Source organism: Centroberyx affinis, unplaced genomic scaffold, assembly GCF_046629955.1.
Source record: "Centroberyx affinis isolate AG114_WGS23_722 - 3 ecotype Tasmania unplaced genomic scaffold, CSIRO-AGI_Caff_v1 ptg002930l_1, whole genome shotgun sequence".
Lineage (NCBI taxonomy): Eukaryota > Metazoa > Chordata > Actinopteri > Beryciformes > Berycidae > Centroberyx > Centroberyx affinis.
In genome coordinates this window covers 27,666-42,350 of record NW_027281049.1, presented here as the reverse complement: position 1 = coordinate 42,350, position 14,685 = coordinate 27,666, and the positions used below count along the sequence as shown (strand labels likewise).

General features: G+C 45.6%; 1 protein-coding gene across 1 annotated transcript; it reads left to right on the top strand.

Annotated features, from left to right (window-relative positions):
* The first annotated feature begins 337 nt into the window (after positions 1 to 337).
* Positions 338 to 14,165, top strand: LOC139658589 (ubiquitin thioesterase ZRANB1). The gene is made up of 10 exons (XM_071536718.1): positions 338 to 602; positions 1,143 to 1,998; positions 5,244 to 5,431; positions 6,483 to 6,636; positions 7,635 to 7,706; positions 8,735 to 8,933; positions 9,671 to 9,791; positions 11,659 to 11,788; positions 12,748 to 12,977; positions 13,142 to 14,165. The coding sequence occupies exons 2-10, from the start codon at positions 1,164 to 1,166 to the stop codon at positions 13,355 to 13,357; spliced, it is 2,145 nt and encodes a 714-aa protein (XP_071392819.1). The 5' UTR covers positions 338 to 602; positions 1,143 to 1,163; the 3' UTR covers positions 13,358 to 14,165.
* Positions 14,166 to 14,685: the final 520 nt, after the last annotated feature.

The following is a 14,685-nucleotide window of genomic DNA, read 5'->3' as shown; positions in this document are numbered from 1 at the left end:
AATACATCAATTTACCATTAGTTGTCGACACGGTTTCCATGCTATCTGTGACTGTCCATAAACTCGGGTTTCATAGAAAACATCCCCTTTCCCAGTCCTATGTACCATTTTGGTTGGTCAATGATTTTCGCTCAAATCGTAATCTCTTCTTCTTCTCCTCCTTGCTAGTTTTTGGGGATTTGTAATCTCAACATTTCCGATAGCACTTGAAGGCAACATAGTACTTTCCTGATCCAATCGCATTGTGCGCTGAGCTCGATGATTGGTGACGAAGCCTGCCTGTGCTCTGCTAGCGTTTATTTTGGCTCTGATACTCATTTGTCTCCCTGTCGCCGCCATTAAACAACACCGAGGCGATGTAAACCATGGAGTGTGGCGGATTTGCAACATGATTCAAGGCAGACAGAGGCTTTGCCAAGGTGTGGTTTATTCTGCAAGAGGTTAATGTGTCTAGAAAGGTAAACATGTGAGAGAACAAAGAGGTCCAAATAACTTGGATCGGGAAAGGTTTGATAGAGCAGGAGGAGGAGGACTGGACAGGGAGGGTTTGTTGTGGTTTTCAGCAGTAACGTTACCAGAGAAAAGAGCACAGCTGCGAAACGGTAAGAGTTTGCCATTTTGAGTTTTTTTTTGTAAATTCCAATATTTTTCTCGCGCATTGATTCTATGTATCATGAAATGTTTGATTAGATGTTAAAGTTGACTATATCTAAGCTAGCTGGTTAGCTAGCTAGCTAGCTAGCTAGCTAGCATGCAAGCTAAAGCTAAGAAGTGTAACCTTATTACTAACTATCGTTAGTTAACGCAATAAAGCCACCAGTCACGTGAACCAAGGCTGTTATCGCGCTCAATAATGTTGCCGATGATAAACAGCTGGCAGGCAATTTTAGTTATTCAATCACAACGCAATTTCAGCCTGCCAATGTCATAGAACATGACCAACCAGTTACAGCAGTTTATGAGTTGCTGGGCAAAGTACATACATCGCTTACCCAGGAGAAGTCCATGAAGTCTCTACGTTTGATTTGGCTTCATTAAAAATGTACCGTTAGTTCTCCAGTATTTATTGACCCTGGAGTGGATCCACAATGCGAATATAGCTTTTGTTTATGCCCATCTCTGGTTGTGATTTATCAATACAGCTTGACCTAAGGGAAGGATCCATGATGACAGACCAGAGGATGAAATGGTCCTGTGACTATTGCACCTATGAAAACTGGCCCTCTGCAGTTAAGTGCACCATGTGCCGTGCGCAGAGGTCCAGGGGTCCCATCATCACAGAGGAACCCTACAAAAGCAGCCCCGATCTGGATCCTGGACTGGAGTGGGACCCTCCCAGGACTCAGAGCGGCAGCGGTCTCCTCATCTGCCCAGACTCCAGTGCCAGGCCCAGAGTCAAGCCAGCCAGCACTGCTGAGACCACTAATAAGTGGTCCTGTCAGATGTGCACCTACCTGAACTGGCCGCGGGCCATCCGCTGCACACAGTGCCTGGGCCAGCGCCAGAGGACCTGCAGCCCCACTGAGTCCCCCCAGACCTCAGGCTCCAATGCAGGCTGCCGCCATGCACCCCAGCCCCCCGTGGACCCCTGTGAGAAGTACAACGACAGGAACAGACTCAACACCCACCAGCAGCACTGGACATGCACAGGTTGCACTTACCAGAACTGGCCCAAGACCAGGATGTGCGTGGTGTGCGACCACCCCAAGCCCAACAACCAGGAAGCCATAGAGTTGGCAGAAACTGCGGAGCCATCACCCATTATCAATGAGCAGGACAGGGCGAGGTGGAGGGGGAGTTGCAGTGGGGGCCAGGGTCTGAGGGGGTCCCCTCCTACCTCCAAGAGGGAGGTGGAGGTCAAAATGGACTTCCAGAGGATAGAGCTAGCAGCTGGAGCCATGAGCAGCAAAGAGGAGCAAGAGGTCGACTTCAAAAAGCTAAAGCAGATTAAAAACCGAATGAGAAAAACAGACTGGCTGTTTCTCAATGCTTGTGCTGGTGAGTTATTTATTTATGCATCATTACCCATCATTCCTCCATTCTTGGCATGATGTAGTGATTCATTCTGGTCAGTGCGTTCCTTAATGATATGATTACAATTAGTCAAGGCCTTGACTAGGCTTGGTTATGTGAGAATAAATGTCCTTATTCCCCTCTCTATGACTCACCTGAATAGTCCTATTGGTATGAAAACTCCCTGTTCTTGTCCCATTATTGCCTTGGTAACAACGTTTCTATTGTACTTCTAGCTATTTATTTCCCTCCGTGATGTCATGCTTTGCAATAACAGAGCGAGATGCTTTAGTCCATCGGCAATAGTTTTATTGTTTTGGTCCCAATGGTGATAGATTCAGTTTCCTCTTAGTTCCTTTTGTTACTGACAGATGGTGACCTCACTCTTCATAGGTTTAGGTTCGATAGTAGTGTGAACCATTTGGTATTTTGGTGATGAATGACAACATATGTGTCATTGTTTAGACTCCAAAATTTAGAGTACACTATAATAGAACAGGAATTTTGAACTGTATTTGTAAGTAAGACAGCGGCTTGGCAAGCCCTGTCCTGGCTATAGTAAATATGAGAGATTTTATTTCACTAGGTGTTTGCTGGTGGAAGCTATCCACTGTAGTGAGATGATACTTGTCATTACCAGAGCACAAATGGTGCTGAATTGCAGTGTAATGAAGATGCATCAGCAAGTAGCTAAATGGCTAGTAGGAATTTGATCCAACTCCCCACTGAACGCCCATGTGTCTGCCTGTCCTCGCTGTGCCACTGAGAGTGTCTTTGAGAGAGTGAGAGGGTGTGAGTGCTTCCTGGCCGGTGGGGATGAATGGGCCGTCTGGGCAGCAGAGTGAGAGTGGAGCCCCTGGACCAGAGACTTCCCCTGGCTCGCGGTCAACAGACCCTGTAAACAGTGGTGCTTATGTGCTGAGCCAGGCACCCAGGAGGCAAAAATAGCCTTGACAAGACATGAGCATCAGTCAAAAAAACAAACACAAAACATAAACACAGCACATGATCAGCATCCTCCTGACCTTCACACTGATTGCCCCTCTCTCCTGTCTCTGCCTCGTTGTGGTGTTTGATGTTGAGGAATAGAAAATATTATTTTAAGGGTCACAGTGAGCCACAGTGAGCTTATTCACTAATGTCCCACATCTGCCTGACATTATGCTATATACTTTTTGTTTATGCCATGGGATCTGAGTTGTTTCAGTCATGTTACATGTGCTACATTTGTGCTCTTCAAAGTGAGATCACAGTGTTTGTCGATGGAGGAAACGCTCGAGCCAAGCAGCCCATTATGGCCAAGCCAAGCACTTCCTCAGGTCTCAGAACTTGATCTCACATTGCTCTACTGTTCCCCACATTTCAAGTCTGATGTTGTTTCAGTGCTGCTTATTTGGGCCCAAATCGGATGATCCCATTGATTCCAGTTTTCCGCAAAAGGAAGCAGACACTGTTTGTGTAATATTGTTCTTTTGTTTCAGTATGCCAGCAAAGACTGTAACCAGCATGTCTTCCTGTTGCAGAGAATATGAGCCTGTATAAAAACATTATACAAACATTTTTGTGTTGCTCATGGGCAGTGTTACACAAGTGAAGTTGTGTACAATTTTCCAAGCTTGATTATGAAAAAGGTCATTGAGGAACTCTGTTTGTTTGCCTTAGAGCACTGAAAATGATCTTGTTGATCAGCAATAGCTGATTTTCGAGGCTGAACACTCTGGTTATCTAACAGGCTAAAACATGGCATCCACCCACGGCTACACGATTCCAGCTAAATGATAATCCCAATTATTTTTCTAGATATTGTGATCATGAATATATTAATTATGATTATTGTTGATTTTGGCAACAAAGCTATTATACTAAAGTTTTTGCATCTTGACTACTTTAGCCTACAGCAATCATTCAAAATGAAATGAAGTTAAATGATTAAATTTTAATCTAAAATTATGATACAAGATTAATTGTTCAGCCTTAATCCACCCACCTTTCCAATGAAGCTCACAGTATTCAACTTTTCTTATGAGATCTCAAACATGGCACTTGCTATAATGCATCCATAATCATTTGGTATCTATTTATGGAGCTGTGTTTGCAAAATGCCACCCAGCACAAGTAAAAGGAGACAGGATGTTCTTGGCACGTTCTAGTCCAGGTCCTCTCAAGGTAACTTGTCATAACTCTCCTCTACGCTGCCAGAGAATGTCCTCACACAGGCAGTCTGTTAAAATTAGCCTGCGCTTCAGCATTCGCCGTGCTACCTCTGCCTCTCATTTCAGTCATAACAGATGTTGAGACTCGGGCCTCAGGAGGGGGGAAGCACAGAGTTAATGTGCACAAACTGTCCTCCGTCTGGCGCGGCTCTCTGATTGCTAGCTGTTTTAAGATACGCTGCTCTGGCTTTCCTGCTTTGTAGAAGCCTGATAGGGTGATAACTGTTCTCACACTGGGCCGGCCAGTGGCTACATCTAGAGCCGTTTGCCCCAGAGGTCATATCTGAATTATGGCTTGACGTCAAGGGCTAGAGATCCCTGCATGCTTCTCGCGTTTAGCTCTTTTTCTCCGCTTGACACATTAGGAATTTGCCATGCAAATTCCCCCCAGATTTTAATATTAATTGGTAGTGACTAGGAACAGTATGATGTGTATTCACAGTTTGATGGATGATTCTGTAGTGCTTTTAATGAACATGACAAGCCGTCTGTTACATCTTGCTTTTCATTACATGTAGGGACATAGTGCTGGAGCGGTTTCAAAAGCCAGCTTAATCCATTCCCAAAGCATAGGCCTGTTTGAAAAGGATTCTCATTTCTGTCTACAAAATTAAGAATTTTTGCCTTGCAGATGTATTTGAAAGGGAGACAGAGGTATTTGGCGTAGTAGATTTGCATGTATTGTTATGCCTTATGATGGAGTGGCAGCCTGACAGCGGTGGTCGCCTGGCACCGGAGCAATGACAGGTGCTTAACGTAAATCGTTGTTTTCAGGGAACAGCCTCCCTACCCTTGTTCCTTGAGCATGAAATTTAAACACTGTGGTTGTGTCACCCCCATCTATGTCAAACCTGACAGTCTTGGGGAAGCAGGTCTCAGTGTGTTCAGTCAGCTGCCTGTGTGGATACCATACAGAATGACTGAACCAGTAGAGTAAGACACTGATCCACCTGTGCCGTCTTAATGCCAACATGCGTTTCCCACTCTCTGACCTCCCTTTCTCCCTCTGTGCTGCAGGCGTGGTAGAGGGAGACCTGGCGGCGATAGAGGCCTACAAGTCGTCCGGTGGCGACATCGCCCGGCAGCTCACCGCTGACGAGGTGCGCCTTCTCAACCGGTCTTCGGCGTTTGATGCAGGCTTCACCCTGGTCCACTTGGCCATCCGCTTCCAGAGGCAGGACATGCTGGCCATCCTCCTCACAGAGGTAAGCTTGCCCATAGATGGGGTAGAGGGGAGAGGGCTATGTTTTCACCACCACATCAGAAAGGGATTAAGAGGCACCGACTCTCAAATGTGCAGTGCCTATATAGTTTTCAGTAATGCCATCTCCTTTGAGGAACTGGAGCCGTTAATATACTTTGAGCCAATTTAACAAGTTGTCCCTTCATTCAATCCCCTCTGCACGCACCTCTGTACGCACACATGCATGCACTAAAAGCTCATATTAGCAGAATGAATAATGGCATTTTGTAAGAAGATGATGCAATTTTAGCCTTATAAAAATGAATAGGTAACTAGTGATTTTGTGTCTTCCTTGGGGGATTCATCACTCTGCACACACAAGTTGGGTAGCATTCAAAGCCAAACAATCAGGGTGGGCAAAACACCTAAGAGGAAGTCAGAAGTGTTCCTCTAACTGTTCAAGGGTATCTGGATGTTATTCTGTGCTTCTGTATTTCAAACACGTAGGCCTATCATTGTTAAGGCCCAGAGTGGACAATATATAGCCCATATAATGTCTATAATTACAGTAGTAGTGCACTTTGAGGATTAGCTAGAGGATTAGCCAGGCTGCAATCCTGCCATTGGTGATGCCATAGAGCTGATGCGGTATGCAGGGAGGGCAGGCAGTGATTAGGAAAGACATGGAAGGCAACACAGTGACACAAGTGACTGTGGTTGGACGGAGACAATAGATGGCCTGTGTACTGCCTCCATGTAGGGAGTAATACCATTGGCATTCTGCAAACAGACATGACAGTGTTTGATCTTCAGTATTGTGAATATTTACAAGGATATTGCACTTAAGTATTTCTACAAGAATAGTAACCTGATGTAAAAAAAAAAAGTCCTCCATTGAACCATTGTCCCTTTTTTTTCCTGTCAAAAATGATCGGTCTCTCGTTCTGTAAACTCCAAAATTTAAACTTTTGCTTATGTCTTATGTGCCTCAAGCATCCATTCACCCTCTGCTAGTGTTTTTGCCTCCAGCCTGCATTAATGAGTGTGTGTGTGTGTGCGTGTGTGTCTCCCAGGTGAACCAGCAGGCAGCTAAGTGCATTCCCTCCATGGTTTGCCCTGAGCTGACAGAACAGATCCGCAGGGAGATTGCGGCCTCGCTGCACCAGCGCAAGGGAGACTTCGCCTGTTACTTCCTCACTGACCTGGTCACCTTCACCCTGCCTGCAGGTGATCACTCTACCCACTACCTTTTGCAGCTGACATCACTTAATTTATTAGCCTTTCTTCTATATCTATTAACCCCACCCCAATTTAGCCGTACAGAGATTTAGCTTCAGCGGCCCCTGTTGCCAGAAAAAAAGTTCTTAAAGCTTGTGCTCTAGCATTAGTAAACACCCGAGTCAACCAACACCCACCCACCATTCAGTCTTAACATTAGTTTCAACGCTACTTGATGTCCTTTAGATAAGAATTGACGCTGAACATTACAAGCTGCATTTACTCTGCCAAGGTAAAATGGGGGGGGGGGGGTCTGTCTTGTGATTTTGGGATTATATTCATAATTCAATTTCACGCCCATCTGTAGGATTTTCCTCCGAACGATATAAATGTGCACCATTTCAGTGAGCGATCTTGACTGTTTTTTTCCCCTTCCACCCGAGAATTGGAAGAATGACGGTCAGCCTTGTAGCGCAGCATTTCTTGGAGAAACAGCAGCTCGTTGTCCCTGTGGCGTAATGTCTTCACTGAAATGACATGCACTTTGCTTTTCAGAGCTACTAGTTGTATTCCGTTTCAGAGCCGCCAATGCCGCTGGGATGAAAGATTATGTAGGGTTCACTGGTAGATTTTAATTTTTTTTGTGTGTGTGTGTTATGCCAAGTATTTCTGTGCAGACTGAACTTGGCCCCAGGCCAGCTGCAGGGCTCTCTTTCTGTGTCTCTCTTTCAGACAAAGCCAGTGCCATTCACTATTGAGCCAGAGAATAGCCACCAGTGTTCTCGCTCTGTGTGTACAGTTCAATACGCACAGAAAAACAACATGCTGTACAGAGCTCATGTTTACAGTGTGCCATTGACGAAATGTCAACCGCTGAATGGAATCACAAAAGCCATCCCCTCTGTGTGTCATTACTGTAGCCGTTTGTGTTGCCTCTGGTGCAGTGGAGCCATTAGCAGGTTATAATAAGCATGAAAATACAATACTTTTCCCATCTATCTTTGCAGATATAGAGGACCTGCCGCCTGCTGTCCAAGAGAAGCTGTTTGATGAGGTGTTGGATCGGGACGTACAGAAAGGTACCCAACATTCACACACAATCTTATCTGCACCTATCCCTAACCCGCATTCATTCAAGTCCAGTCTTAAACTCTGCACGAATCTAGATTTGTTGTGTAATTGTGTATTGGCTATCTGACTTGTGGCCTGGCTGTGCGTGGGCGAACACAGTACATCAGCCCGGCTCAGATGTGCCGGTAAAGAGAGGGAGGGGCTCACGTCTAGGAGCCTCAATCTGCTGCTCTGTTCTCCTGTCGCCAACCAGCCCGCCACCTCCTGCCTCACTCTTCTCTTCCCACTCTAATTAGGCTAATTGAGCTTTCCCGTTTCCCTCCCACGCACTTATCCAGCGACACTCCCAGGACTTCACCGTGTCTGTGTGTGAGTGGGTGGGTGAGTGCGTGCTTGCGTGCATACATGTGCATGGTGTGCATCCTCCCACTGCCTGTCTTGAGTGTTGTACTGCAGGTCTCAGAGGAGTCTTGCGACCTATTTAAGCTTTCATAAACTGGGTTACAGGGGAGAGACGTTCTGGGTTTGGTCGTTTGCATCGCAAATGGTTGAGTAAAGGCGTGTTAAACTATGTCTTTGTAGAAAGAGCGCTGAAAAGCAGGTTGTGTGATGCTCACTTTGTTTCCATAACGACTACCTGCAGTAGCTGCCACCATCTGCAACCCTCGCAGCACAGCCGATGTGCTCCCATACTCGCTCTTTGTGATCGATTATCAACTTTCCAACCATTACTCTCGTTATGGTTGCTCTTGTCATAAATTGTCCACTGCCTAGTAGTATGAAACCCAGTCGTCTTTGTTGTGATGGTCAGCTCACAATGTGTTCTCATCTCCACTCACTCCGCTCTGTCCACCTTGCGGCCGCTCCTTCTGTATTTACTGTAAAAAAAAAAAAAAAGGTTGCTGGCAGTTTGACAAAAGAAAAATAGTGTAAACACGGCCTAATAGAATTATTGAGTGGCTAACAATGTCACCTATCTTCCTGCTGTGTCCCTACCCCCCACCCCTCTGTGTTGGTGTGTCTGTCTGTCGTATAGAGTTGGAAGAGGAGTCTCCTGTCATCAACTGGTCTCTGGAGCTGGGCACGCGCCTAGACAGTCGGCTGTATGCCTTGTGGAACCGCACAGCCGGGGACTGTCTGCTCGACTCTGTACTACAGGCCACCTGGGGCATCTACGACAAGGACTCTGTCCTCCGCAAGACCCTCCACGACAGCCTGCACGACTGCTCACACTGGTGAGACACCAGGCTTCCCCCTGAACAGGCTCCCTGTGGTCCCTGAAATCCTGGAAAACTGAATTTGAAAAAAGTGTTTTTCAGCAAAAAATGTGTAGGAACCCCATCTGGACTTTAAAAGCCATAACTGCAGTCAGTGGAGCTAGTTTCAAACTGCTAGATTTGCTGTTCCTGTATTCCACTCTATAGATATGACTTGACTAACAGTGCTGTTGGTCCCAAGCCATTGGAGTGTGATTTGACTACAGGCTCAATCATCAAAGGACCTCTACCTCAATATATTTACATACTTCCCTCACAGAATCAAATACGGGAGATTTGGGTACTTGGTAAATAAGGGATGATCTCCTCCAGTGTGTGTTTCAATTGGACTGTGTATGACTGTGTTTAGTATGTGTATGCAGGGCGTCTGCAAAGCATTTAAAAAGTAATGTTTTAAACTGAATTATCTAAATTCAAAGCCTTAAAGGGTCTTACATATGGTTATGCATTGCGTTTGAATTTTAGATATGATATACTGTTTCATAGGTATTGAAAATGTTTTCTCTGACTACTTTTCTTGTGAAAAATCTCCCTGGTTGCACAGACTTACACTACAGTTACTTTTTTCCTACTCAGGCTTATTTCGGGGGTGAAATTGGTCCAAAATTGGCATTGACAAAATCTTTAAAAGTCTTCAATGTAACTTTCAGAAGTCACCCTGGTAATGGATGTGTTCTTTTGTGATGGTTTTGTAGGTTTTATTCCCGCTGGAAGGAGTGGGAGTCGTGGTACTCGCAGAGCTTCGGCCTGCACTTCTCCTTGCGAGAGGAGCAGTGGCAGGAGGACTGGGCGTTCATCCTCTCTCTGGCCAGCCAGGTAATTACGGGGTTTCTAGTCTTCTGACCTACTCTCTTACTCCCTCCAAAATCAATTGGAAAAACAGAGAATGCGCAAGTATGGTGTGGGAGGCATGTGTGATCTTTTCAGAGTTTTCAAGGGGTTATGAGCAAGCGAGGATTTAAAGATATACTATTAAGAATTGTAGTGAGGAACAAGGGATTAATATGTGTAGAAGAAAGGATGGACTGGCATTAGTTTAGGAGAGAGAGTGCGAACAGTGGCAGTCAAGGATAATTGGCTGAGATATGTGTTGTAAAAGCATGTCAAGGACGAAGTGAGGACATCAAATCAAGGATAATCCATTAAGGAGTGTTGCACGAAAAGGAGTAGAGAGAAAGAGACGGAGACAGAGAGACAGAGACAGAGGGCACTCAAAGAGGCAAAGACAGATCTGTGGAAGATGGATTGTGTGAGAACAAATGGCTGAGGAGGAAGAGGGAGGACATAAGCAATTAAGATAGATCCACTAAGATGTAGTCGTAGGCTGACAGCTCATCTGCCCGGCTGGCATGCCTGCTGATGCAGCACTCCTTCCCAACATGTGACCCGGGGATTACAGGCATTTAGCTGGGGGAGTCACTCACCGGCAGTAGAAACAAACAGTACAAAAGCTACCATGCGATCTCCGTCTGAGGCTTCGACAGTGAGCGAGCGATGCAATCCGAGGGATAAGATCAGCCTTTGTATCCCTTAGGTGTGGATGACTTTGAAGTTCCCTTTTAACATGAAATGTTATTGTCGCTGTATCTAAGATCAGTTATGCAATCTGCTTTAAAGATTAAATATAATGCATTTCCGCTGTATCAGATGGTACAATTGAGAGGTGGGAAAGAGAGAGGTGGGGGGTAGCATGAGATAAATGTCAGGAGACTGAAGCAAACCTGCAATGTTGTGAGTTCATAGTATGCGCCTCGGCCCCCTGAGGGAGCCGAACGCTAAAGAATAAAAGTATGTTTTGAGCCTGGACTTGAAGGAATCAATGGAGGGGGCAGATCTGATAGAGAGGGGGATGCTATTCCACAGTCTAGGGGCTGCAACAGCAAAGGCGTGGTCACCCCTGAGCTTAAGTTTGGATCGTGGGACAGCCAGGAGCCCCAAGTCAGACGACCTGAGGGACCTGGAGGTGGAATCAGGGGTTAAGAGGTCTGTGATATAAGAGGGAGCCTGCACATTCAGGGCTTTAAAGACAAACAGGAGAACCTTGAAATCAATTCTGAACCGCACTGGAAGCCAGTGTAGAGAGGCCAGAATAGGACTAATATGGTCTCTCTTCCGGGTACCTGTCAGGAGCCTGGCAGCAGCATTCTGGACCAGTTGCAGGCGGACAGGGACGACTGACTAATCCCAGTATACAGGGAATTGCAATAGTCTAAGCGTGAGGATACGAAGGCATGGATGACCTTCTCAAGATCTTTGAATGAGAGAAAAGACTTGATTTTGGCAATAGTATGAAGATGGAAGAAACTGGCTTTTACTACTGCATTGACCTGCTTGTCAAACTTAAAGGCAGAGTCAAATATCACACCAAGGTTTTTGACATAGGGTTTAACAAGAGTGGACAGGATGCCTAGGCTGTTGGCGATCAATTTGATGGAGTCAGGCAGGCTGAATAGGACCTAGGATGGAACCCTGTGGGACCCCGCAGGAGAGACTAGCTGGGGGAGAGGAAAAACGCAGTACAATGACAGTGCCTGCCAGCCACTGTTCTCCGCCCCCTTCACTGTTTTTAGTTGTCCGAATATTGAAAATACAATTGCAAAAATATATACAGTATGATTACATCTACTATATTGCCAATCACTTATGTATTGTATCCTTTTTGGTGTCTTTTTTTCCCACGCAGCCCGGGGCCAGCCTGGAGCAGACCCACATTTTTGTTCTTGCACACATTCTTCGCAGACCGATCATAGTCTACGGAGTGAAATACTTCAAGAGTTTCCGTGGGGAAACGTTAGGCTACACACGTTTTCAAGGTGAGCCGGCGCTGGGGTAAACCTGGAGATTTTGAAAAGATATTGTTACACTTAAATGGTCACTTATATATGGGCTATGTGCTTATAGTTCTGGACCTGAAATGTTTGACGTTTCTATAAGTCAGTATACTGACTGTGGACCTGTAAAAGACATTAATTCCTTCATGGGTTTGGCTATAGGATTCTAACTCGATACACTTGGACCATAGCATGAAATGAGGCCCCTAATCACATCACATGTGGTCTGTGGTTATTTTTGCCTGCCCATAGCCTCTTTTATAACCTGGGAAGAACAAGCTAGAGTTTTATATTAAAGCTAGGGGGCCCAGAGCTGGGGATTCATAGCTGCTATGTAACACAGACATAAAATATCTTGATCCAAGTCAGTCTATTGTACTGCCTGGAATGTAATTTGGACAAAGCATAACCACCGATGACTCAGTACACACCCATTAAAATCAATGCAAACTCCAGTAGCTCACTGAGCAGTGTAAAGTAATGAAAAGAGAATGAGCTATGATAAGCTGGAGTGGGTGTAGCACAGTGCCATGGCTCCAGTCTGCATTGCAGGCTAATTGGCCAGTGTTTGTTAGTGTGCGTCTGGAGCAGGAAGCGGGCCGAGCAGAAGCCAAGTCACGCAGGAGGAGGGAGGGAGGGTGTATTCATGGAAAAGCAGGGCACCAGGCTGCACCAGGGAGCGCAGAGCTGCTCTCCCTTCTCACTGCACACAATGGGCCAGTTGTTTTCACTCAGCTGGAACGCAGCCACCGCTGGTGTCACGTCAGATACTAGATGGCGCTTGGCCCCGAGCGGCATTCACACACGGTGTAATTTGAGTGTAAAACTGCAGGGCCTGTTCCGTCCGGGCGGCTCCAGTGTCAGGGCCTCGGGCTTTTGTCGCGGCCCGCGGTAGTTCCCAGCCGGTCCGACGTCGTCTGAAACCGTGTGTGTCTTTTCAGGTGTGTACCTGCCTCTGTTATGGGAGCAGAGTTTCTGCTGGAAGAGCCCCATCGCCCTGGGCTACACGCGGGGCCACTTCTCGGCCCTGGTGGCCATGGAGAACGACGGCTACGACAATCGCGGCGCTGGCGCCAACCTCAACACGGACGACGACGTCACGGTCACCTTCTTGCCACTAGTGGACAGCGAGAGGAAGCTGCTGCACATTCACTTTCTGTCTGCACAAGAGGTACGGATCGATCCCGAGTCCTGGCGCTTTGCGTGTTCTGTAGCGGATGTTTTCTCGAGAATTAATTTCGCGATGTACGACTGTGGTGGCGGGCAGTTTCATGTCTTTAAATATGTTTCAGTCTTATCCCGCGATGAGTAATGCAGTGTTTGTCTGTGACTCAGATGGGCAACGAGGAGCAGCAGGAGAAGCTACTGAGGGAATGGCTGGACTGCTGCGTGACAGAAGGAGGCATGCTGGCAGCCATGCAGAAGAGCTCCCGCCACCGTAACCACCCCCTGGTCACCCAGATGGTGGAGAAGTGGTTGGACAGATACCGCCAGATCCGCCCCTGTGCCTCTCTCTCTGATGGAGAGGAGGAGGAGGATGAAGACGAGTGAGGGAGAGAGAGAGATGGTAACTAGGAGACTGGACACCCACTGTGGCTCGTGGGCTCTGGAAGAGTACCTTACTATCAAGAATTTTTTTTTTTTCCTTTCCCCAAATTGTAAATCTTTAACTTGTAATAATGCATGTGTTCTGTAAGCTTTGTGATAGAAAAGAAAATACCAGCACCAAGGAACAGAATCCTGATTATTTCTCCTATGAAAGCACATTCGGTCTGCTTTCCTCTTAGTTCGCCCCCCTTTATCCTGCAGATTTCTCCTCATTTGTTCTGAAAATACTCGCAATACTCGACCAGAGAGAAATACTAATACATATAGGAAAATATATTTAAGGAAATCCCGAAGCTGCACTTGCTGAGAAATTTTATTTACAGAATTGCCTGACAGAAATTTTGCTTAAAACCGAGAGCATTATAATCCTTGTGTGTCTATTAAGGTTTAAAGAGCACTTATTTTCCTGATTGTTAATCCCGTTGCAAGCCTTCTGCAAACCCCCTTCTAAGGTTGGATTCTATTTATTTGTTTAGGAGAGTTAGCGCGCAGAGGCAAGACCTTTATTCTGCCCCCGTTTTTGTTTGTGTTTCGTTTGATTCATGCAATCTTGAAGAATTTTATGTTGCACAGATATACATACATTCTGTGAGAGAAAAAAAAAACTGTACAAGTTTACTGACATTTTTGTGTGATTTAGTACCTCATTTTGATGTTAGAGTGGGTGGCGGTGATGCTGGTGGGGGAACAAGAAAACCAAACACTCTGCCTCTTTCTATGGAGTGCATTAACATTAAATTTGACTCACTCACATCCTCCTTGTTGTCATTTGCATGTTTTTTCATCTCCAGTTCCCATGTTTGGGTTAGTGGTGCCAGGACTGTTGTGTTTGACTGTCGCTCCAGTCTGTAATTTTTCTTACCATTACTAAAAATAATCCATACAAAACACATTGAGTCATATATTAGAGAGCAATGTTTCAAAAAGTTTGATTTAGCAATTTGATAATTGATGAATACCAATATGATGATGAATGATGCCAATTGAAGCACAATGGATGACCGCAGTACACACAGACGCACACACGCAAAAAATGTAAATCTTTTCTCAAAGCAAATGAAAACATTTTTTAAATTGTTGAATCAAGTTTAATTTTCACAGTGATCTATCTTATTCTGCCTCATTTTGAAGTACTAACACTTGTTTCTAAAAAAATCTTAGGAAAAATAAGATTTTAAGACCTAACTCCCATGTTAAGATGGAAACTTTTTGCAGTGTGGGGCAGAAACCTGTACTTAGAGAACATTTTCATTAAGAAGAGCAATGCATAG

What these genes read in the sequence shown, in the direction of transcription:
- LOC139658589 (XM_071536718.1), top strand. Translation starts at nt 1,164, where the DNA reads ATGATGACAGACCAGAGGATGAAATGGTCCTGTGACTATTGCACCTAT. An exon ending in TGGCCATCCTCCTCACAGAG is followed by an intron (nt 5,432 to 6,482) that starts GTAAGCTTGCCC and finishes TGTGTCTCCCAG; the next exon opens with GTGAACCAGCAGGCAGCTAA. An exon ending in ACTTTCTGTCTGCACAAGAG is followed by an intron (nt 12,978 to 13,141) that starts GTACGGATCGAT and finishes TCTGTGACTCAG; the next exon opens with ATGGGCAACGAGGAGCAGCA.